The sequence below is a fragment of the Oryx dammah genome, unplaced genomic scaffold (genome assembly GCF_014754425.2).
Source record: "Oryx dammah isolate SB20612 unplaced genomic scaffold, SCBI_Odam_1.1 HiC_scaffold_21, whole genome shotgun sequence".
Lineage (NCBI taxonomy): Eukaryota > Metazoa > Chordata > Mammalia > Artiodactyla > Bovidae > Oryx > Oryx dammah.
Genome location: NW_024070205.1, coordinates 45,849,315 through 45,875,574, shown reverse-complemented (window position 1 = coordinate 45,875,574; position 26,260 = coordinate 45,849,315). Strand labels below are relative to the sequence as shown.

Sequence of the window (26,260 nt, the reverse complement as noted above, 5' to 3'; positions counted from 1 at the left end):
CACAGTCAAAGGCTTTGGCATAGTCAAGAAAGCAGAAACGATGTTTTTCTGGAACTCTCTTGCTTTTTCGATGATCCAGCAGATGTTGGCAATTTGATCTCTGGTTCCTCTGCCTTTTCTAAAACCAGCTTGAACATCTGGAAGTTCACAGTTCATGTATTGCTGAAGCCTAGTGTGGAGAATTTTGAGCATTACAATGCACTGTTAACAACCATTAAATGCAGGAGGATTTGGTTTTATTAAGTATGTTAGAAGAGAAGTGAAAGAATCTCATTGGTCTCTCTGGGAAGTTTTCAACAGATAAGCGTCACGTATGTCTGTGCACCACTTGTAGAAAAAAGAGGATGAGACAAGTATCAAAATTATGGACTATCTGTTCAGAGCACATGTTTAGGGAATGTGAGATGGGGCTGACAATCTTGCTGCAATAGAGACTCTAATACTTGACAACATTTTGCTATCATTATTACTGCTGACTTATGCCCCAGCCAAATACGAATGCTTTGGGTTTAGAGCCCCTGCTGAGGGTGACTTTTTGCAGAAAAAAAATCAATCCTATAACCAAGTAAGCTTTGACATTTAAGTGTGAACACTAAAAGAACTGTTGAGACTGCTATTATCCTGATTCAGATTTTACATAGCAAGATGTTCTCTTTGACCTTCTCCAGGTAAAATATTTTTCCACACTATAAGAATAAAAAAACCCCAATAAATTATTTATTCTACTCAGAGAGGACCTTGCTTAAAATACCATATTAAATAATAATAAAAAGCCTTGGAAACTTCCATTTTCATCCTTAAACTTGACCAGTGTCAGAGAGGAAGAAATTTATCCTCTACCCTTTTAGGTTTTTCTGACTGGTCTAAGAATTAAGTTGACATACAGATTAACAAGAAAAGTCAAACAAAAGTTTAATAACATGGATACATAGAAGAAACCCAGAAAAACTGAGTAACTTGCCAAAAATGGCTGAAGTCTTCCCCTTAAATTCCATCTGTGTGTGTATGCTCAGTCGTGTCCAACCCTTTGTGACCTCATGGACTGTGGCCCACCAGGCTCTTCTGCCCATGGGATTTCCCAGGGAAGAATACTGGAGTGGGTTGCCATTTTCTACTCAAAGGACAAAAGAGGATTGGATTTGAAACTTCAAAATGGAGGAAGTCATTAAACATGGGGATGGAAGAGCAAATGTTTGGTAAATAATATTTGCTGTGCCATGCAGACACAATGGGATAACAGAGTGGACTCTGATCTCTGGGTCCTGGCAAGTTTTGCCCACCACACCTATCCCATATTTTTTGCAGATTTCTCTGGGGATAGCTCTATTTTGATAACAAGCCATCGATTCTAAAATATTTTAGGTAGTTTCAAGGAAAGTCAAAGTTTCTTTTATTTTTCTGAACTTGAGTGATTAGGCTATTACTATTTTCCTACAAGAGAAAGATTAGGAAGTATGTTGAAAGGTTTTAAATACTCAAAAAATAACTAATTCCTTAAGTTATTTCCAATAATAATATTTTGAAAACATTAAGATGTTTAGAATTTCATGTTTTCCCCTCTCATTTGACATGCTGTAAACTGAAAGTGTATTGCTTACATTTAACTGTGATTTTATTATAATAGCAATTATTTCTGATATTACATATAATATCTATGTATATACATACCTACAACTTGTAATAAGATTAGTGAGTTTAAATGGTTTTCTGAGTTTTAAGATGTATAATTTAGAATTTTAACTTGGAAAGGGACCTTATATTGTATCTTTAAGATCCTTGTCAGTTTGTTGGTGAGTGAAGTTGTTTTCAAAGAAACAATTTGAGTAGAAACAGACTCTGGCCTAGAATCAAGTTCGTGTGACTCTTAATTCAGCATTTTTTTTCTTAAACACTAATGTCTCCTGTGCAGATTCTAGTTATACCTTATAAATTAAATTTCCAATATTAGAGAATTTCAAGATTGAAGTTTTTCATAGACTAGTTGTAATGAGAACAAATATAAAATATAAGGTGATTGAAACCCAAATTTATAGCTTCTAGGATACTACTTAAATTTAAAAGTTAATTATAATGTGGATATTAGTGAAAAGTTTATTTCTCATTATTTAAATGCCTACATATTAATAAGAAAATAGCACTTTGATGTTCATTTTCCTGTGTCTATAACACCTAATAACTCTATCATACTTTATAATAGAGCTCATATGTTTTAAAATATATCTAAATTCATCAGGAGTTCAAGTAGAGATATTATACACCTTGGAGCATTGAACACTCTTACAGAATTGATAACAGCTGCTGGAGAAAACTGAAGATAGATTTGGCTAATTAATGTGACCATTTCAGGATGAGAATCCATCAAAGTACTGATGTTGTATAGACAATCATCAGTAGAAGCAGTAAATATATGTTTATTTAGTAAAGGAAGATGGAGGAGAAACCCAGTTCACCAATGTTCATTGGTGATAGTACTTCACTCTTATCCTGACCCAGTCAGCACCAAGGCTGGATTTACACTATTGTCCTTGTAAGGTCATATGCATAAGACAAGAGAGGAGCTTCCAAGCGGTACATGCTGAGAGGGGCAGATTTCAGCCCCAGAGGAAACAAGATTTGAAAACTGCTTTTTCTACTACTGTTTGGGCTTCTTACACTGTTTCCCCAAGCCTCATTGTCTTCATCTTAAAATATAGGAATAGTAATACCTGTGTCACAAGGGAGTATAATACGATCAAGTCTGCACAGTACGTAGAGCACATGGACATAATAAATGGACGTTTACTATCATCATCATCATTTTTGCCATTTTTCAGCATACAGATATATTAGGAAAGAAAACAGTCCCTCCAACATGTCTCCTACTATACAGAACACTTCACTTTGGGTCACCAATTGTGCGGGGTTTTTCCACACCCAGCAGTTCTGTGCAACAGCAGGTGAGTGTCCTACGTTAATTCAGTTCTGACACTGTCTACCTGGATATGGCATCAGGTCCCACAGGTGAAGAACTCTGTCCCGCAAGACTGCTATATTTAAGATGCCAATAACAAGCAGTAGGTGGCCAGGCTTAGCCACAACTTTTGTCCAACTTGACTACAAATCAGAGGTTCCCATGACCTCTTCCCCTTGGGTTCTGTTACTTGCTAGAGCAGCCCACAATACTCATGGAAACACTTATGTTTACCAGTTTATTAAAGTGTGTGGTAAAGGATACCACAGGATGAATAGCCAGGTAAAAAGATACATAGAGTGAAGTCTGGACAGGTCCCAAGTACAGGAGCTTCTGTCCAAGGGTAGCTGGGTTGGGCTACTCTCCCCATACACCCACCTGAAAACTCAAACTCCACACTATTGGTATTTTTATTAGAGGTTTCATCACATAGACTTGACCAATCATTAGCTCTATTTTCAGTCCTTATTCCTTCTCAAGAGAATGAAGGGCAAGGGTGAAAAATCCAAGCTTCTGCTCATGTCTTAGTCTTCCAGACACTCACCAGGAGTCACCTAGAACAAAAAACACTACTGTCACTCATCTTATTACCTTCCAAGGGTCTCAGGAGCTCTGTGTCAAAAACTGGGGGCAGTGTTCTCTCTATACATGTATTTTTTCTGTGATTTTACAACAGATATATGGATATTCATGTGTATATTAGAAGAGTTTCTAATGTTTATGATTTTGCCCATTTCCTAATTTCACATTTTTCTGAGTTGACCACATCTTTTTGGCAGATAGAGATCAGCTACACAAAGAAGTTCATTCAGGCCCACACAGTGCTGTGTACTGCTAAAATAATTAAAACATAGGAAGATTTGGCTTAATATTCTGTCTCCAGAGCACATGCATTGTTAGCACCTGGGGTATCCTTTTAGTGACATTTTAATCTCTCACCAGGAGTAAATCAGCCATGCAACTTAACTTTGTCCTGTGAACTGATAATGGTGAAAGTTAGTAAAGAGCCCACATCTCATAACTCCTTCATTCCTCCTCTGAAAAGCTTGACATGATTTCTCTATCAAAAATTAATGGAAAATGCCATTTCCTGACCAAGGAGTGGATATGTGTAGATGTCATAAAAAGATTTCATGGGATGAGTTAAGTTTTACTGAAACTTAATGTTTTCAGTCTGTACCTTTAGGTATTCATGTTTGTGTACATATATTTATATATGTTAACAAACTTGTATTTCCCTTGGTATGAGTAAGGTTTTCTGTTTGTTACATAGTGGTTGAGTTTAGAGATCATATTTGAATTTTAATTTGTATGTTCTTTTTGAGGGATAAATGCTTGCTTATGCAGACAGTGAGGCATAGGCTCCATTCAAACTAACACTGCATAGAGGGTGCCACTTCTTGCTTCCAGAGCACTTTCACAGCTTGGCTGCTGACCCCTGCCAGAATGAGCCAGTTGTAGCAAAAGGATGTTCCATATGAACCATATGGAATTCCTTGAATGTAAGCTTTGTGGGATGGACATGGTTCAGGATAGTAGTATCTGTCTGGTCTGTTGTAAGAAGATCAAATGTCACATTTGTGTGGGGGTACTTTCTAACCATCTCAATTTTCTACCACTCTCTTCTCTTAATGCCTTCAATCTTTCCCAGGATCAGGGTCTTTTCCATTGAGTCAGCTGTTTGCATCAGATGGCCAAAGTATTGGAGCTTTAGCTTCAGCAACAGTCCTTTCAATGAATATTCAGCGTTGATTTCCTTTAGGATTGACTGGTTTGATCTCCTTGCTGTCCAAGGGATTCTCAAGAGTCTTCTCCAACACCACAGTTCAAAAGCATCAATTCTTTGGCACTCAGCTTTCTTTATGGTCCAACTCTCACATCCATACATGACTACTGAAAAAACCATAGCTTTGATTATATGGACCTTTGCCAGCAAAGTGATGTCTCTGCTTTTGAATATGTTATCTAGGTTTGTCATAGCTTTTCTTCCAAGGAGCAAGCATCTTTTAATTTCATGGGTACAGTTACTGTCTGTAGTGAGTTTGGAGCCCAAGAAAATAAAATCTACCACTGTTTGCATTTTTTCCCATCTATTTTCCATGAAGTGATGGGACCAGATGCCATGAACTTAGATTTTTGAATGTTGAGTTTTGAGCCAGCTTTTTTACTCTTCTCTTTCACTTTCATCAAAAGGCTCTTTAGTTCCTCTTCATCTTCTGCCATTAGAGTGGTGTCGTCTGCATATCTGAGGTTATTGGTGTTTGTCCCAGCAATCTTGATTCCAGCTTGTGCTTCATACAGCCTGGCATTTCTCATGATGTATTCTGCATATAAGTTAAATAAGCAAGGTGACATATACAGCTTTGACAATACTCCTTTCTAGTCCATTGTTCCATGTCTGGTTCTGACTGTTGCATCTTGACCTGCATACAGATTTCTCTGGTACAACATTAAATGTACCAACTTTCACATTATTGGAGTCCCAGAAGGACAAAAGAAAAAGATCTGAGCAACTGTTTGAAGAGATAATACCTCAAAACTTTCCTAACATCGGAAAGGAAAGAGTAACACAAATCCAGGAAGCACAGAGAGGCCCTGGCAGGATAAACCCAAGGAGAAGCTTGCTGAGACACGTAGTAATCATACTGACAAAAGTTAAACAGAGAAAATATTAAAAGCAACAAGAGCAAAGCAACAAATAATATACTAAGAATTCCCATAAGATTATCAGCAGATTTTTTTCAGTCAGAATGCAGTAACATGATATATCTTAAATGATGAAAGGGAAAAACCTTCAACCAAGAATACAGCAAGGCTCTTGTTTAGATTCAATGCAGAAATCAAAAGCTTTACAGACAAGCAAAAGCTAAGAGAACTCAGCACTACCAAACCAGCTACAACAAATGCTAAGGGAACTTCTCTAGGCAGGGGGGAAAAAAAAAGGTCACAACTAGAAACAAAATTACAACTGGGATAGCTCACAGATAAAGGGGAACATACAATAAATGTAGGGAATTATCCATACACAAACATAATCACAAAACCAGCAATCATGAAAAGAGGAGATTGCAAATGCAGAATATTGGAAATGCATTTGAAATTAAGAGACCAGCAACTTAAAACAATCTTGTCTATATATTGACTGCTATATCAAAACCTCATGGTAACCACAACCCAAAAAGCTACAATAAATACACACACACAAAAGAAAAACAGGAATGTAAACACAACACTAAAGTTAGTCATCAAATCACAAGAGAAGAGATCAAAAGAGGAAGAGAAGAAACGCTACAAAAGCAAACCCAAAACAATGAACAAAATGGAAACAGAACATACATATCAATAATCCTTAAACAAAAACAGATCAAATGCTCCAAACAAAAGACATAGATTGGCTGAATGGATACAAAAACAAGACCCATCTATATGTTGTCTACAAGAGACCCACTTCAGATCTAAGGACACATACGGACTGAAAATGTGAGGAGGGCGAAAGGTATTCCATGCAAATGGAAATCAAAAGAAAGCTGTAGTAGCAATACTCATATCTGACAAAATCGACTTTAAAATAAAGACTGTTACAAGAGATAAGGTAGGACAGTATGTAATGATCAAGGGGTCAATCCAAGAAGAAGATATGCTGCTACTGCTAAGTCGCTTCAGTCGTGTCTGACTCTGTGCGACCCCATAGACGGCAGCCCATGAGGCTCCCCCATCCCTGGGATTCTCCAGGCAAGAACACTGGAGTGGGTTGCCATTTCCTTCTCCAATGCAGGAAAGTGAAAGTGAAGTCGCTCAGTCGTGTGCGACTCCTAGCGACCCCATGGACTGCAGCCCACCAGGCTCCTCTGTCCATGGGATTTTCCAGGCAAGAGTGCTGGAGTGGGGTGCCATTGCCTTCTCCAAGAAGAAGATAAAACAATTGTAAATATTTATGTATGCAACATTGCAGCACCTTAATACATAAGGCAAATATTAACAGCCATAAAAGGAAAAATGAACAGTTAGACAATAGTAGGGAACTTTAACACCCCACTTTCTTCAATGGACAGATCTTCCAGACAGAACCTCAATAAGGAAACATGGGCCTTAAATAATACATTAGACAGATGGATTTATTGAGATTTGTAGAGCAAAAAGCAGCAGAATACACATTCTTTTCATGTGCACATTGAATATTCTCCAGAATTGACCACATGAGGGGCCACAAAGTGAGCCTTAATAAGTTTTTAAAAATTGAATACATCAAGCATCTTTTCCAACCACAATGCTGAGACTAGAAATCAACTACAAGAAAAAAACTGTGAGAAACCCAAACACATATAGGCTAAACAATATGCTATTAATAAACAATGGATCACTGAAGAAATTTAAAACAAAAAAACAAAAAACCTAGAGATAAATGACGATGAAAGCATAATGACCCAAAACCTATGGGATGTAGCAGAAACAGTTATGAAAGGGAAGTTGTTAGCAGTACAGTCTTATCTCAGGTAACAAGGAAAATCTCAAACAACCTAACCTTATCACTAAAGCAGCTACACTGTTGGTGAGCATGTAAATTGGTGTAACCACTATGGAGAACAGTATGGAGGTTCCTTAAAAAACTAAAAATGGAGCTACCATTTCATCCCACAACCCTACTTCTGGGCATATCATAATTCAAAAAGATACATGCCTCCAGTGTTCATTGTAGCACTGCTTACAATAGCCAGGACATGGAAGCAACTTAAATCCAATTGACAGAGGAATGGATAATGAAGATATGGTACATATATACAATGGAATATTATTCAGATATTAAAATCATGAAACAATGCCATTTGTAGCAACATGGATAGACCTAGAGATTATCATACTAAGTTTGAAGTAAGTCAGACAGAGAAAGATAAATATCATATGATTTTGCTTAGATGTAGAATCTAAAACATGATATAAAGGAACATATTTACAGAACAGAAATAGACTCAGAGACTTAGAAAACAAACTTATGGTTACCATAGGGAAAAGATGTTGGGGAGGGATAAATTAGAATTAACATATTTCTACTACTGTTTTTAAAATGATAACCAACAAAGGCTTACTGTATAGCACAGGGAACTCTGCTCAATATTGTGTAATATCTTGCAAAGAATTTGGAAAATAATAGATATATGAATATGTACAACTGAATCATTTTGCTGTAATAGTTTCATTTTCAAACTAACACAGCATTGTAAGTCAACTATTATTGTTTTTGTTCAGTTGCTAAGTCATGTCTGACTCTCTGTGACACCATGTACTGCAGCACACCAGGCTTCCCTGTCCTTCATCATCTCTTGGAGTTTGCTCAAACTCATATCTATGATTGCTGATACCAACTATATCAACTATACTCCAATATAAAATAAAATTTTTAAAAAAATTATGGTTGAAGAGTATGTCTTTTGTAAAATAAACAAAAGAAAACAAAAACACAGAAATTAAAAAGCAGACTGTGAGAGAATAAATCCTAACAGAAAAGGACTCTGCTTGTCTCTCTAGCATTTACTGTCATGAATTTACTGTCATGAATTCATCCCCCAGGGTATTTATGGATGTGATTCACTGAAGATACATAGAGAATGTGGGAAGTAAATTGCATTTTGTACCTCTGCCTGTTTTTTTTTTTTTTTTTTTTGCTTTGAAAATTGGAAGTGACAGTGGAACATAATGGTTAAGAGGATATAGTCAGCAATCATCCTACCCAGGCCGCATCAGTCGCTAACCCTTGGACACATTACTTAAACTTCTTTATGTCTCAGTTTCTTCATCCCCCAGATGGGAATAATTACAGTACCTGCTTCTACAAATTCTTGTGAACATTAATTAATGTAGTAAATCTTAACCTAGTGCTTGACACAAAATAAGCCCTCAATTGAATATTGTTCAGTTAAAGTATTAATGGTAGTAGTATAATTACTCTATTGACAGATGTCAAAGGGTAATAACTGACTGGAATGGAAATCTATTTTTCCATTAGGCCTTTTGCATTTTAGCCATTTCATTTTCAATCATCTGGCTTCCTACCGTGTGTTTTTGAGGACAGTGTCAGGGTCTTTTCATCCATGAGCTCCCTACTTCTTCATTCACATCTTATATTTTTCCTTTTTGTCTTCATGCACTCTGGGCTCCTTTCTTCTCTGATAGTTTCTTCCTTTCTAGGCCAGTATCAAGACGTATTGAGCCATGGACAAGTGTGCCTTTCTGTCACTGTAGGTGTCCTTGCTGACATGGCCAGAGTGGAACATAGAGCGAAGAGCGTCTTCACCTCTTCTCCAGACAAAGTTCAGATCTCAAGCCAAGCTGACCTTCCCTCTAGTGCCACAGCTTCTGTTTTTTAGCATCACTCTACTTGTTGCTTCCATAGACCCAAAGGCTGTGGAGAACCTTCTCAGATAAGACCAGGACCTAACCTAGTGCTGTGCAATGCACATGAGCTGAGACAGACCCGAGTGTAAATCCCTTCTGTGTAGCATTCTGTCCACCTGGGTGACATCTGGCCACTAGGAGCCTGGCTCTCTTCATCTCCAAAATTCGGATCATGCCTGTCTTAGTGTCTCTTTGTGATAACGATGCATAATATTATCTGTGAATGTACTTTTAAACTTTAATATACAAAGAAAGGATAATTGCTACAATAATAACCTTTCTAATGCTATACTGCCACTCTCCATAAAGAAAAGCATAGTTGTTCTTTGCTTAATACAATTATAGACCAGGAATTAAGGAGGAATCTGAACTTTCTAGATTTACACAAACAGGGATCTGCTATTGTCAACTCAAACTCATCATTATAGTCTCTGCAGTTGTTGTCTTGTAAAGTTGATTGAAAGGTTAATGCAGGGCTTTCCTGGTGGTCCAGTGGTTAAGAATCCACCTGCCAGTGCAGGGGACACAGGTTAGATCCCTGGTCCAGGAAGATCCCACATGCTGAGGGGCAACTAAGCACTTGCATCTCCATTACTGAAGCCCACATGATCTAGGAGGGCCCATGTGCCACAACTACTGAAGCCCACAGCTAGAGCCGTATTCCACAACAAGAGAAGTCACTGCAATGAGAAGTCCTTACTCACCGCAACTAGACAAAGCCTGGGTGCAACAGTGAGGACCCAGTGCAATGAAAAATAAATAGATTAAATAAATGAATAATTAAAATAAAATAATTTTTTTTACAAATTAGTGTAATTGAAACACCTGGTGACAAAAAATAAGAAAGTATTCAAAAGCTGAAAGCAACATCAAAAAGACAAAAGAGACAGCTTCCAGGGGCCTCCATTGGCAATATATACAACAATTTGAGCATCTCAATGAGTAAGGGCAGTAATAGACTATAACACTTTGAATTTGAAGAAAATAATCCATAATTGCATACTGATAAAGTGAATATCTTTTTAAATGTAAAAAGATGTGATGGGACATGAAAAAAATGTTCCTTACAAAATACTTCCAACATACGTATATAAAAATGATAGACAGTTATTAACAGAAGACCTATAAGACCTTTTAGAACTAACAAACGCCCAAAAAAGATGTCCTTTTCATTATAGGGGACTGGAATGCAAAAGTAGGAAGTCAAGAAACACCTGGAGTAACAGGCAAATTTGGCCATGAAGTATGGAGTGAAGCAGGGCAAAGGTTAATAGAGTTTTGCCAAGAGAATGCACTGGTCATAACAAACACTCTCTTCCAACAACACAAGAGAAGACTCTACACATGGACATCACCAGATGGTCAACACGAAAATCAGACTGATTATATTATTTTCAGTCAAAGATGGAGAAGCTCTATACAGTCAGCAAAAACCAAGACTGGGAGCTGACTGTGGCTCAGATCATGAACTCCTTATTGCCAAATTCAGACTGAAATTGAAGAAAGTAGGGAAAACCACTAGACCATTCAGGTAAGACCTAAATCAGATCCCTTATGATTATACAGTAGAAGTGAAAAATAGATTTAAGGGACTAGATCTGATAGATAGAGTGCCTGATGAACTATGGACGGAGGTTCATGACATTGTACAGGAGACAGGGATCAAGACCATCCCCATGGAAAAGAAATGCAAAAAAGCAAAATGGCTGTCTGGGGAAGCCTTACAAATAGCTTGAAAAGAAGAGAAGCAAAAAGCAAAGGAAAAAGGAAAGATATAAGCATCTGAATGCAGAGTTCCAAAGAATAGCAAGAAGAGATAAGAAACCCTTCCTCAGAGATCAATGCAAAGAAATAGAGGAAAACAACAGAATGGGAAAGACTAGAAATCTCTTCAAGAAAATTAGAGATACCAAGGGAATATTTCATGCAAAGATAGGCTCAATAAAGGACAGAGATGGTATGGATCTAACAGAAGCAGAAGATATTAAGAAGAGGTGGCAAGAATACACAGAAGAACTATACAAAAAAGAGCTTCATGACACAGATAATCACGATGGTGTGATCACTCACCTAGAGCCAGACATCCTGGAATGTGAAGTCTAGTGGGCCTTAGAAAGCATCATTATGAACAGAGCTAGTGGAGGTGATGGAATTCCAGTTGAGCTATTTCAAATCCTGAAGGATGATGCTGTGAAAGTGCTGCACTCAATATGTCAGCAAATGTGGAAAAGTCAGCAGTGGCCACAGGACTGGAAAAGGTCAGTTTTCATTCCAATCCCAAAGAAAGGCAATGCCACAGAATGCTCAAACTACCGCACAATTGCACTCATCTCACACTGTAGTAAAGTAATGCTCAAAATTCTCCAAGCCAGGCTTCAGCAATATGTGAACCGTGAACTTCTAGATGTTCAAGCTGGTTTTAGAAAAGGCAGAGGAACCAGAGATCAAATTGCCAACATCCACTGGATCATGGAAAAAGCAAGAGAGTTCCAGAAAAACATCTATTTCTGCTTTCTTGACTATGCCAAAGCCTTTGACTGTGTGGATCACAATAAAGTGTAGAAAATTCTGAAAGAGATGGGAATACCAGACCACCTAACCTGCCTCTTGAGAAACCTATATGCAGGTCAGGCAGCAACAGTTATAACTGGACATGGAACAACAGACTGGTTCCAAATAGGAAAAGGAGTACATCAAGGCTGTATATTGTCACCCTGCTTATTTAACTTATATGCAGAGTACATCATGAGAAACACTGGTCTGGAAGAAGCACAAGCTAGAATCAAGATTTCTGGGAGAAATATCAATAAGCTCAGATATGCAGATGACACCACCCTTATGGCAGAAAGTGAAGAGGAACTAAAAAGCCTCTTGATGAAAGTGAAAGTGGAGAGTGAAAAAGTTGGCTTAAAGCTCAACATTCAGAAAATTAAGATCATGGCATCTGGTCCCATCACTTCATGGGAAATAGATGGGTAAACAGTGGAAACAGTGGCAGACTATTTTTCTGGGCTCCCAAATCACTGCAGATGGTGATTGTAGCCATGAAATTAAAAGACGCTTACTCCTTGGAAGATAAGTTATGACTAACCTAGATGGTATATTGAAAAGCAAAGATATTACTTTGCCGACTAAGGTCCGTCTAGTCAAGGCTATGGTTTTTCCAGTGGTCATGTATGGATGTGAGAGTTGGACTGTGAAGAAAGCTGAGCGCCGAAGAATTGATGCTTTTGAACTGTGATGTTGGAGAAGACTCTTGAGAGTCCCTTGGACTGCAAGGAGATCCAACCAGTCCATGCTAAAGGAGATCAGCCCTGGGTGTTCATTGGAAGGACTGAGGCTAAAGCTGAAACTCCAGTACTTAGGCCACCTCATGCAAAGAGTTGACTCATTGCAAAAGACCCTGATGCTGGGAGGAATTGGGGGCAGGAGGAGGAGGGGATGACAGAGGATGAGATGGCTGGATGGGATCACCAACTCAATGGACATGAGTTTGAGTGAACTCCAGGAGTTGGTTGATGGACAGGGAGCCTGGCGTGCTGTCATTCATGGGGTTGCAAAGAGTCAGTCAGTCACTGAGTGAGTGAACTGAACTGAACTGAAATTGAACTGATAATAAAAATAGATTCAGAAAGAAATCATAAATGGATGGAAGCCAAATCAGTGAGTAAAATGTTGGGAAAGAAAATATTTGTGCCATCTGAAGTCACCTCTGCACAAATCACTTATTAACTATAGAGGAAGGATGGTCCTGCTCAAATGAAAAATCTAACAGACACCCCTTTCATCAAGTGATCAAACTTAACATCAACAGTAGCGGGACAGCCCAAAATCATGTGCTACCCTATATGACACACTTAGAAGGACACATTATGTATGTACCTTTCCTACCAAAAATACTTATCCTAAATATACTTATGTGGTAACAACCAAGCAGATGAAATCCAGGAGTATTTAGCAAAACAACTGACTTGGGCTCTTCTGAATTGTCAACATCATGGTAAACAAAACAGGAATAGGCTAGGGAACTCCTAAACTAAAGAGACACGACAACTAAGTGCGATGAGTAAGCATTGATTGGATCTTGGATCCAAAAAAAAAAAAAAAAAGAAATAGAAGACATTATTGGAACATTTGTGGAATTTTAAATATTAGATAATAGGACTATAAAAGTGGCACAGTGTTAAAGAATCTGCCTACTAATGCAGGAGATGTGGGTTCAATCCCGGGGTCAGGAAGGTCTTCTGGAGTAGGAAATGGCAACCTGCTTTAATATTCTTGCCAGAAAAGTCCCATGGAGGAAGGAGCCTGGAGGGCTACAGTCCATGCTGGTCACAAAGAGTCAGACACATCTGAGTGACTGAGCATGCACACAACGTCATGGTTACTGTGTGATAATTGTATTTTATTTAGAAACCTGGTCTCCTTGTTAGAAATGCATACTCAAGATTGAGAGAATTATCTCAATGTCTGTAACATTACTCTCAAATGGTTTACTAAAAATTGTATATGTATAGCGTATATAATATTCTTTCTTGAAATATAGTATTCACTGTACTATTCTTTCAACTTTTTTGTGGACTTCAAATTTTTCAAAATTGGCTAAAAATTGTTATGGCAAATCCCTAATTACCTTAATATTCAGCTGTGTTCTTCCCTATGCCAGATTAAGAATGATTTGGATCCTATTAGTCAGCCAGGCCTATCTGGTATCCTTTCTGCCATCTTTCTCAAGTAAACTCACCTTGACCCAATTCTTGGAAAAAATGAAATGTCAACTAAAATAAAAAATGCACAGGGTGAGACCTGTGAGTTTCATTTGTTTTCACGGACTTATTGAGGACTATAGCCCAGGAGACAGCCTCTCAGATAGCTCTGAGGAAATGCTCCAAAGAGGTAGGGAAGAGGCCAGTATATGTGTGATTTTGGCTAAGGAATATGTGTCATCCAGCATACATTTTGATAGAAGGTTGCTGCTAGTCATGAGGAACAGATACCACAGTTAATGATTTTAGTGCTTTTCCAAAATGGAAAAGCAAGAGTCTTGGAAAATACAAGAGTCTGGCTTCATAAAAACCTTCTGAAATATGCCTAACTATCTAATGACCTGTTTTGCCTGTTTTCCCAGGGCACAAAGTGCCTCATCCTGGTCTTCACCTTGAGCTCCTTTCAGGATGTAATGTAGGTCAGGGAATCCATCCTTGTAGAACCAGATGGTGAGTAACACTCCTTCTGTTTACAGAAAAATATATCTCACTTATATTAAAGCCAGCTCAAGAGGTCTATATCAACTATTTCCACATCCAGCACTGGCCACTGAATCTTCCATATGAGTAGCAGGACATCTTCTACCTCAATCTCAGAGACTCCAAGGTACTTCGGGAAGATTAACATTTGCCTTGTCAATCCGGGGCTTTAATTATAGCCAGATGACCCACAGAAAGGGTACAATGCCGGTATCATTTTATTTTTGAGTGCAAAACTAATTGTACTGATGAGTTGTGGCCATCTGTTCAGCTTCATTGATTATGCCATCAGATAGCCAAGATCTAAAGAATGAATGTCAATGAATTAACTGTAAAGCACCTGTGTAGGTCATCACCTCATCATAACGATCTGTTACACTCACACATGAAATCAAGTTCACATTCTCTCTGAAAATATCAAGTAGGTCCCAGATATAAGATTCTTTTAACCAATATGTGTAGACTGTTTTTAGTAACTGTGTTATATCAGTTTGAGAACTTGGAGAAATTTTTTTAAATTATGTTTTCAGACTGTAAATTACTTTAAAAATTTATCTATTATTTAGTGCTCACTATGAAGCAAGCAATGTTCGAGCACTTTCTTTACATTGATTATCTCCTCTAAAAAAGAAATAACTTTTTTTTCCAAAAGTGGAAATACATTTTAAGAGGTTAGTCATCTGTCCAAGGTTACATAGGTAATAGCTGGCAGAGCTGAGTTTTGTCTACCTTATTCAAAATCTTTTTGTCTTAAATATTTCTCTATAATAACAGCAAAGTCATATGTATGTTAAAATATAATTTATAAGGATTCTTGTGCTTATCAACACAAACACACATGCCACATTTTAAATAAAGTTAGCAGATGCCAGGGTTCCCTTTTTTGTAGCTTATAGAACTACAGCTATTTCTTTGAGAAGGTTAGATATTGTTCCTGAACTGAAAGAGAAATGTTGACAATCACATTAAGTTTGGAAAGTAAAATGCATCCTATTACTAACAGCAGCTAGAATTCTACTGTAAAAGTCTATTAACAATATAATATTTATTCCATCTAAATTCCCTGGACTCACCGTTTCAATCATTTGTAGTTGTCTCTCAGTACCATCAAAAGAGGCATAAAAAAGATTTTTGCTGTTTGTGTCTCTGTATATTCAACTTTTTCCCTGTTATTAGGTGTCAGAAATAGTGCTATGCCTTTGGGCATAATTCACTTAGAGAAGGCATGCAGGAATTCCAGGGATTTGCCCAAAGGTGAATTTCGATGATTTCTGCCCACTTTTTAACTTGCTTGAGGAAGAAGAGTATAACAGCGCTGCTATCCATGGAATTGAGCTCTGTGTGTATGTTATTTTGATTTGAGCCCCTGTAGAGCAGCTACTTGTTGGTTGTTTAAGAAAATACAATGATAGGTCACAAAAGTAAGTCCAGTCATTTCAAGGCTGGTTTCTAAAGACCTTTTCTAGGAGCATATAGGAAACAAGTGGTGAGTTACAGAAGGAACAGTCAAGTTCTCCAGGTAAAATGAGAGAGGAGGAAAGTGAGGTGAGCAGAGTTTCCCCAGAATGCATTACCAAACATAGGTGTGGTCTCCAGACCTTTGGTGGTGTCTTTATTTTTATATTTAGTATAAATTCATTATTTACTTTTCTATTTAGTAAAAACCAAATAATAATAATAAATATGCTCTTCTTCGACTTCCAGGAAATTTCACTCTTCTTTTCCAGTCTTTCCAACAATTTCTTGTCTTCTTTACCTGCCCCACTTTCTCTGGATGTTTTCTAGATGTTCTCTAGATGTGATTTGTCGTTTAGTTGCTCAGTCATGTCTCTTTGCAATCCCATGGACTGCAGCACCCCAGGCTCCCTTGTCCTTCACTATCTCTTGGAGTTTGCTCAGATTCATGTCCATTGAGTCAGTGATGCCATCCAAACATCTCATATTCTGTTGTCCCCTTCTCCTCCTGCCTTTCAGTCTTTCCCAGCATTAAGGTCTTTGCCAATGAGTCAGCTCTGCACATCAGGTGGCTAAAGTATTGGAGCTTCAGCTTCAGCATCAGTCCTTCCAGTGAATATTCAGGACTGATTTCCATTAGGATGGACTGATTTGATCTTCTTGCTGTCTAAGGGACGCTCAAGAGTTTTCTCCAGCACCACAGTTCAAAAACATCAATTCTTCAGTGCTTCTTCATGATCCAACTCTCACATCTGTACGTGACTATTGGCCAAATCATAGGTTTGACAATATGGACCTTTGTTGGTAAAGTGATGTCTCTGCTTTTTAATACACTGTCTAGGTTTGTTATAGCTTTCTTTCAAGAAGCAAGTGTCTTTTAATTTTGTGGCTGCAGTCACCATCCACAGCTATTTTGGAGCCCAAGAAAATAAAATCTGTCACTGTTTTCATTTTTTCCCCCATCTTTTTGCCATGCAGTGATGGGACCAGATGCCATGATCTTAGGTAGATGTCATGATCTTAGCTAGATGTGATTAGATGTTTTTCATATTAGGCTTTGACCCAGTTCCCATTTCTTAAAAATCTCTCTTGATAATCTTATCTACTTCTAAGACTTCAATAATGGGAAAAAAACTTTTAAGAGTGTGTTTGAAGTAGGAAAAAAAGGAATAGATGATATATTATGTATCTGATAGTACTTCTTTTTTGTGCCGTAGATACTATTAGTAGTCTGCTGAAGCCAATGGACTCCTTTCATGAATAATGTTTTAAATGCATAAGTTGAAATACATAGGATTCCAAAGAAAACCAGTAACATTAAAATAAATTTATCCAAAATATTTTTTTAAATGTGGTATAGTATTTCCTAATTAAATGTGGTAATTAAATTAATTAAATTTAAAATGTGATATAGTATACTACATATTCAAGAAATAATAAGATCTGATGATTCCCATAATTTCAAAGTAGTGATAAATATTAATACTTGGAGATATCAGTAGTAGTAATAGTACCATGGTATGAAAATTTTTCATAACAGAATCACAGATTCTTTTAATGTTCCTGTCATTTTTTGCCTATGTCTATAACTGAGGGGAATGTTAAATTTCAGTTAGAGATGAAGGAAAATAAAGATCAAGCTCACAGGTCACCCTAAATTCTATTCGTGCATCCAAGATTAAGAATATCTGGTCTAAAGATTTCTAAAAGAAATTGGGAATCCGTATTGTATGCCTAGCAGAAACCATGCGTGTGCTATGAAGAGAGGGGTGGTGCAGAACCACTTACAACTGTACAGGTACTCTGTATCTATTGTTGTGTATGTTTGGTTTATCAGGCCTTCTTGACTCTTTTCTTTGTCTTTCTCAGCATGACTTTTATATTGAAGTAAAATTGAAAATACCTAGTACTATTTGTTAAATGATGTTCTATTTTTATTTTGTTTATTGGGATTCTTTTTTTGTTTGATTTTAAAATATATTCCTTAGTTGTAGGGGGGACTGAAATTGCTGATTAACTGGAATCATTTCTTCATGCTATGTCTAGCTACTGTTAATATAAATAATTGGACTTTAAGTATGGATAGAATTAAAATATCCAACTTCAACATCTTGCCTTTGAAGGCTTTGACGTGGATAAAAATATCCCATCTCCACCTTTTTGACCCTCTGCCACTTTGGCTTCCCAAACACTGCATTCTCCTGGACCTCTCTTGTCTTCCTGACTCTTTTGGTCACTTCTGAATCTTCTCATCTGCTTCACACCCTACTAACCAGAAAAATGTAGGCATTCCTCCTACATTAGATCATGAGCTGGTTCTCTCTTCTTTTTTGCCTTGATAATCTCTCTCAATCATGCTCCTTGTCAGTTTCAATGGACCTTTTACTGATTATCATCTTCTTTCAATGGTATACAGGTGTGCTGTCAGAGTTAGACCCCCTAAAATGTACTTGGTCACTCTCAAAAGCATCACAATTAAGTCCAAGGTTCTCTTCTTGGTTCACAACCTGTACAGTGTGATCCCTACAGACGTTTCCATTCTTCTCCACCATGGCAAGCCCCTGCCACAACTCTTCCACCTCACACTCCCCTTGGCCACCCGACTCTCAAGTATCCAAACACACCATGTTTTAAAAGTTCCTCCTCCTTCCTGGAATATCTTTCTCTTCCAGCTCACCTATAAAAATAATTCTATCTTTGCAAACTCAAGTCCTACTTTCTTCAGTTCCAGGTGCTCGTAACTTAATTATTTTTTCTTCTCTTCTCATGCTCCAGTGGAACTTTAGATGGTGCATCATCCATCTAATTAATCCTTACTCTTGTTTTGCCACTTCTTAAAGTCTACTTTCTGTTTAAGTCATTACGTATGAGACAAGCTCTTTCACTGGACTGTAAATTCCAGAGAACTAAAGAGTTTTGTTGTAGTCCTTTCTGTGTTGTGTACAGTGAGGGATTTGCTTTTGCCACTCCTAAGGGCTCCAAAAAATTTTTAATTCAATTGTGAGTAGTGGTTGGGTGATTGGACCCTAAATTTGTGGATGTTTGCAAGACATATACCTAAACCTTATTTGGGCTTGATATTCATCAAATGCATAGACATTTTACTATGAGGATTGTTTTTGTTTCCAAAACTGGCTAAATGGAACGAGTCTTATTAAGAGACACAGTTAACAGTTTTATTGAGAAGTTTTGGATTCTATATTGGAAGTTGAAATTTATTCTATTTCTTGAGCCCTAATTATGTATCCAGCTCTAAGGATACCTAGCTTTGAATAAAAAAGATCTTTGTTCTGGAAGGGCTTAGAGATATCTTCATAAGAGTTTGGAGCATCCCATCAAGAGTTGCAGGAGAATTTATGTTTCTTAAACTGGAAAAAAAAAATTGTTCGTCCCTTTATTGAAATGTTATGTGTCACCTGGGCTAAGTGAAACCACACACTACCAAGGGAAGCCGTAGTGTACACGGTGTCAGGAAATGAGGAAGCAGTGATATAAAAAGAAAGAAAGTGAAAGTGAAGTCGGTCAGTCGTGTCTAACTCTTTGCGACCCCGTGGACTGTAGCCTACCAGGCTTCTCCATCCATGGGATTCTCCAGGCAAGAGTACTGGAGTGGGGTGCCACTGCCTTCTCCAGGGGAATCTTCCCGACCCAGGGATCGAACCCAGGTCTCCCGCATTGGAGGCAGAGGCTTTAACCTCTGAGCCAGGCACATTTATTCGGATAATACTGGTTGTAGTTTAGTCTCTGGAAGCCCATTCTGCCATACTTGTAGTGCTCAGTTGGGGGTGACTTTTTGTGATCCCATGGACTGTAGCCCACCAGTCTCCTCTGTCCATGGAATTTTCCAAGCAAGAACACTGTAGTAGGTTGCCATATCCTTCTCCAGGGGATCTTCCCCACCCAGGGATCTAATTCGATCTTCTACATCAGCAAGCAGATTCTTTACCACTGAGCCACCAGGGAAGCCCCTGCGGTTTATTTAGGGCTTCGTTATTGCTATTATTTTATACATTCCCTATCTCCAACTTTAACAAATCCCTGCAACAGGCAAATTTTAAAATTTCCTTCTTAGTATCATTTTATGTCTTAGGCTGCGAAGCATTAACAGAGGTTCTAAGCAATAGTAATAGCATTTACTATTTTTATTTTCTGGTAGTAATAAACCTAACAACGTTTTTGTTTCTGAACTAGTTCTATTATATGTTCAACATTATACTAGAAACTAGAGATATGCAAAATTAATTTATGGTCTTAAGTAGCTCACAGAAGTAGTACTTTTTTAAAAATAGCATTACTGTAAGGGGAAAAAAGAAATATTACTAGAGGAAGATGCTTGTGTAGGATACTCTGGATTTTTTCTCAAGGCTAGTTAGACACTGGACATTAGGGATATATACCATGATTTTCTGAAATATGAGTGCTAGCTGGGGAGAAACAGAGCATAAACTCAGAGCACAGTAGATTAGTATAAGGGAAATATTACAGTCCTTTGATGAAAAGTGTAAATTATGAGGAACATATACTTTCAGAAAGAGTAAAGAATATTTTTCAGATGTCTCTGTATGTATGTGTAAAGATCTGTGGCTTCAAATTTGACTAGATTTTGTTTGTTTGTTTTTCAAAATCTTTTCTAAGAATTGCCCTGGTGGAAAATATTCCTGAAGGCCTTAACTATTCAGAAAATGCACCATTTCACTTATCGCTTTTCCAAGGCTGGATGAATTTACTCAGCATGGCCAAAAAGTCTGTTGACATAGTATCTTCCCATTGGGATCTCAACCACAGTCATCCATCAGCATGTCAGGTAAGCTGCATCCTCTAATGTGTGTGATGATTTGACTTTTGTGCCTTTTATACCCTGCAATATTCTTGCTTCCGCGCCTCAAGTTCAAGTTCATTTTTTCTATCTACACCCGTAGTTCATGTTCATTATTACATTTATATGTATGTGCCATTGTTAATCAATGGGTGCTTAGTTTCCACTAGAATGCCAGGTTTTCAGGGGCAAAATCACATCTCATCCTTTAAAAGAAGAGGCTCTTTATGCTGGACCGGACAGCCTCACGGATGTCTTCCCGCTGTGGTGTCTGTTGATGGCACACTGCAGAATTCTACTTTGCACAACCTGCATATTTTCAGTTGCAATTCTGTAACTGCTTGCTGAGGCATGTATTTGGTTCATTGGTTTCTTAATTTGTCTTTGTGGCACAGAGCCAACTTTTTAAATAGTGGAGTCACACTTTCCGGTATAGCTGTATATTCTTGACTGTCATATTTGGGTGAATAGGAGAAAGAAGTTTACTAGTTATAGGAACAACCTTTAGAAAACTGACTAAATGATTGAAATGGTTTCTGAATGAAGTGCTATCCTGGAGATATGAAAATAATCCAGGTAATCGTTCATGTGTTTTCCTTTTGTCAGTACAACCTTGATAGCACTGAGCTATCAAGTGTATGACCATTGGCCTAAATTTAAATTAGTCATGAGTCCACATGTATATGTGCTAAGTTGATTCAGTCATGTCCAAATCTTTGCGATCCTATGGACTGTAGCCCGTCAGTTTCCTCTGTCCATGGGATTCTCCAAACAAGGATGGTGAAGTGGGTTGCCATGCCCTCCTCCAAGGGATCTTCCCAACCCAGGGATCGAACCCTCACCTCTTATGTCTCCTGCATTGGTAGCTGTGTTCTTTAACACTGGCCCCACCTGAGAAGCCCTATGAGTCCACAGCAGTTTTGAAAGCCAGCCTGACACATCACCAGTTTTCTGAACTTGGAGAACAGGGAATGTTTGTAGATTGGGACCTAGTTGTGCTTCCCAGGAGTGCTTTCCTAATCTACTGTTCTCAGAAACTCATTGCTCCACCCCCTATGCTTTTCTTTCTTTTTCATAAGAAAATAAGTCTGTGTTTGCTTCAGACTTATTTTCTTAGTTGACTTTCTGCCAGTAGAAATCTAAGCCCAAGAGACCTTTTTTTATTTTAAACCATCAATGTCCCTTTTTAAGTAGTTCAAAATGGAACAGCCCCTTAAAAACTTTTGTAGACTTTCTATGTATTCAGTGATAATCCACTCTATTAGCAAAAATCTAATAACTCACAGGTGGGTCGTTTTCTACCGCGGATGATGAGTCAAGATTCTTCAGAACCTCACTCTTCTCACTTCCAGGAGTCCTTTTGTCTGAGACGGTCTGTCCCCTCCCACTTTTAATCCATCAGAGGACTCAATGTGCACTCTTACAGCCACAACTTTTATTTGCTCTTTACCGTGAGGCCATTTCTCACTTTGAGAATGTTTTACTAAACTGAGAGACTGTCCTAGATTTTCTGCATTTCTCTCAAAGTTCTGCATGAAAACGAACTAATTCCTTCTTATCATGTACCACCAAAGCTTTGATAACCTGCCTGAACAATCACGTTAGCCGGATCTCCCAACCCATTCATCACATTTTCTGTCTCCTGCTTTACAGCAGGCAGTAGCTTTGTCAAACTTTCTACCATTACTTTCTCAAGGACTCAAAAACAATTTCTTTCCTGTTCTTCCAGCCTTGAGTAACAGAATGAGGTTCCAGTACATCTCACCACCCAGTCCCATAGCCAATGCCACATGCTGTAAATTTTCCCAGCAGTAGTCTCTATTTAATTTTCTATGGTGGTTTCACAACTCCAAAACTTACTCATTATTACTTCCTATGATTCTGTGAGTTGGCTGACAGTTCTTTGGCTCCAATAGCGCTGGCTGGGATTACTTATACAGTTGTGTGGAGGTAGGAGGGTAGCTGAGCCTGGGCTGACCGAGGGCCAGACAGGCTCATTCTCTACATATGGACACTCATCATTCAGTAATCTAAACCAAGGTTTTTATAGGGCAGTTGGATCCCAGGAAAGTGCAGATGTTTTAAAACTATAAGACCTCTTAATGCTTGGGCTCCCAGAACTTTACTACATTCTCTTAGTCCACAACAGTCACATGGCCAGGGAAGGACAAGAGACTCCAGGAGGAGTATGCATGTAGAGAAATGGGAGGAACTGTTGGCAGCCAAATTCCGAGGTGGTTTGTACGCTCGCAAACCTTGGAAAAGAGTTGAACTACATCATTCCAACCTCTTGTTCTGGGAGCCCAGCAAACCCTTTCAGTGTTCAGACTCTGGGAGAAGATGGGTCATTAGAGAATGCCATGGCCTTTCTGTGTCATGGCTCGTAAAGTTACATTATGGTTAGTATTCAGTACTGCTCACAGGGCAGTGATGAAATGGTTGAGTGAGGCTCCCAATCTGTTTTGCTTAACAGTGCCTAGCATAGTGTTGGATGCATACTAAGTGTTCAGTAAATATTTGTTAAGTAGTAAATATTAAGTAAGGGCTTCCCCAGTGGCTCAGTGGTAAAGAACCCACCTGCCAATGCAAACGCGGGTTTGATCCCTAGATCAGAAAGATCCCCTGAAGAAGAAAATGGCAACCCACTCCAGTATTCTTGCCTGGAGAATTCCATGGACAGAGGAGCCAGGCCAGCTGCAGTCCATGAGGTCTCAAAGAGTCAGACACGACAGAGCGACTAAAGAACAACAGTAACAACAACCTGGTTATTATTGAGCTCACCCAGAAAACCTTTGGGAAGAGACCCTGGGTGTGAACTGGTATCTTCCGGTGGAGTCACTCTACTCCCGCCAGAGATGCCTTTTGACTGCCTCTCATTCCCCTAACAGCTCCAGGCTCCTTTACAGTTTAACATCAACTGGTTTTCTTCAGAGTTTTGAGCTAATTTCACTTTTTCCCTTTACAAGGAGAAGGCTGCATTTGCAGACATGAGGAATAGAAAGGCTTTACCTGCTTTGGAAATTAAATGGGTTCAAGCAGAATGTGAGACTGATTGCATAAACAACTCTCCCTACTCCTGCATGCTCCTGGCCCTGAGTACCATGCCCTGTGAGAGGGGGTGAACAGGAGAAAGGGGGGAGGTTGGCAGCAGTGTTCACAGGGTTCCTACTATAGATGCATGCAGCAGTGAGCAGTAGCTGGAAGTGAGATCTTAGTTCCCTGACCAAGAATGGATCCCAGGTGTAAACCAGAATTCCTGTCCACTGGACCACGAAGGCCAGCAGCTAGGGCCTAAATCCCCAGTGCTTACCTGTCTTGAAAAGAAAATTCTGACAAGAAGGTGGAAGGAAAAAGAGAAAATCAGAGTATAAATAACACAGAAAGAAGCATGGGCAAACTCTGGAAGAGAGTTGCACCTTTGGAAAAAAAAATTTTTTTTTTAGGTGATTCGATTCTTTTTCTTTCTTTTTTTTTAAAATATAAATTTATTTATTTTAATTGGAGGTTAATTACTTTACAATATTGTATTGGTTTTGCTATACATCAACATGAATCTGCCACAGGTATACATGTGTTCCCAATCCTGAACCCCCCTCCCTCCTCCCTCCCCATACCATCCCTCTGGGTCATCCCAGTGCAGTATACTAACACATATATATGGAATTTAGGAAGATGGCAATGATGACCCTGTATGCAGGACAGCAAAAAAGACACAGATGTGTATAGCGGACTTTTGGACTCAGAGGGAGAGGGAGAGGGTGTGATGATTTGGGAGAATGGCATTGAAACATGTATAATATCATGTAAGAATCGAAATGCCAGTCTATGTCTGATGCAGGATATGACACGCTTGGGGCTGACGCACGGGGATGACCCAGAGAGATGTTGTGGGGAGGGGGGTGGGAGGGGGGTTCATGTTTGGGAACGCATGTACACCTGTGGTGGACTCATGTCAATCTATGCCAAAACCAATACAGAATTGTAAAGTAAAAATTTAAAAAAAAAAAAAAGACTGTTCTATACATCTGTATCTCTTTTGCTGTCTCACATACAGGATTATCGTTACCATCTTTCTAAATTCCATATATATGCGTTAGTATACTGTATTGGTGTTTTTCTTTCTGGCTTACTTCACTCTGTATAATAGGCTCCAGTTTCATCCACCTCATTAGAACTGATTCAAATGTATTCTTTTTAATGGCTGAGTAATACTCCATTGTGTATATGTACCACAGCTTTCTTATCCATTCATCTGCTGATGGACATCTAGGTTGCTTCCATGTCCTGGCTATTATAAACAGTGCTGCGATGAACATTGGGGTACACGTGTCTCTTTCAATTCTGGTTTCCTCGGTGTATATGCCCAGCAGTGGGATTGCTGGGTTGTATGATAGTTCTATTTCCAGTTTTTTAAGGAATCTCCACACTGTTCTCCATAGTGGCTGTACTTGTTTGCTTTCCCACCAACAGTGTAAGAGAGTTCCCTTTTCTCCACACCCTCTCCAGCATTTATTGCTTGTAGACTTTTGGATTGCAGCCATTCTGACTGGTGTAAAATGGTACCTTATTGTGATTTTGATTTCCATTTCTCTGATAATGAGTGATGTTGAGCATCTTTTCATGTGTTTGTTAGCCATCTGTATGTCTTTTTTGGAGAAATGTCTACTTAGTTCTTTGGCCCATTTTTTGATTGGGTCATTTATTTTTCTGGAATTGAGCTACAGGAGTTGCTTGTATATTTTTGAGATTAGTTCTTTGTCATTTGCTTCATTTGCTATTATTTTCTCCCATTCTGAAGGCTGTCTTTTCACCTTGCTTATAGTTTCCTTTGTTGTGCAGAAGCTTTTAAGTTTAATTAGGTCCCATTTGTTTATTTTTCCTTTTATTTCCAATATTCTGGGAGGTGGGTCATAGAGGATCCTGCTGTGATTTGTGTCAGAGAGTGTTTTGCCTATGTTCTCCTCTAGGAGTTTTACAGTTTCTGGTTTTACATTTAGATCTTTAATCCATTTTGAGTTTATTTTTGTGTGTGCTGTTAGAAAGTGTTCTAGTTTCATTCTGGTTGACCAGTTTTCCCAGCACCACTTGTTAAAGAGATTGTCTTTTCTCCATTGTATATTCTTGCCTCCTTTGTCAAAGATAAGGTGTCCATAGGTGCATGGATTTATCTCTGGGCTTTCTATTTTGTTCCATTGGTCTATATTTCTGTCTTTGTGCCAGTACCATACTGTCTGGATGACTGTGGCTTTGTAGTAGAGCCTGAAGTCAGGCAGGTTGATTCCTCCAGTTCCATTCTTCTTTCTCAAGATTGCTTTGTAAGGGGGCACTTTGTCTTTGTCTGCCCTCACTGGATCTTGGTCCACCCTCTGGCCATCATCTTGTTTTGCGCCTCTGATTAATTTT

General features: G+C 38.6%; 1 protein-coding gene across 1 annotated transcript in view; it reads left to right on the top strand.

Annotated features, from left to right (window-relative positions):
- The window catches only part of PLD5 (phospholipase D family member 5), a 313,562-nt gene that overhangs the window by 126,755 nt on the left and 160,547 nt on the right, over positions 1–26,260 (top strand). Inside the window, exon 3 of the mRNA XM_040263578.1 lies at positions 20,677–20,845. Within this exon, the coding sequence (XP_040119512.1) occupies positions 20,677–20,845 (169 nt within the window). The remainder of the gene's footprint in view (positions 1–20,676; positions 20,846–26,260) is intronic.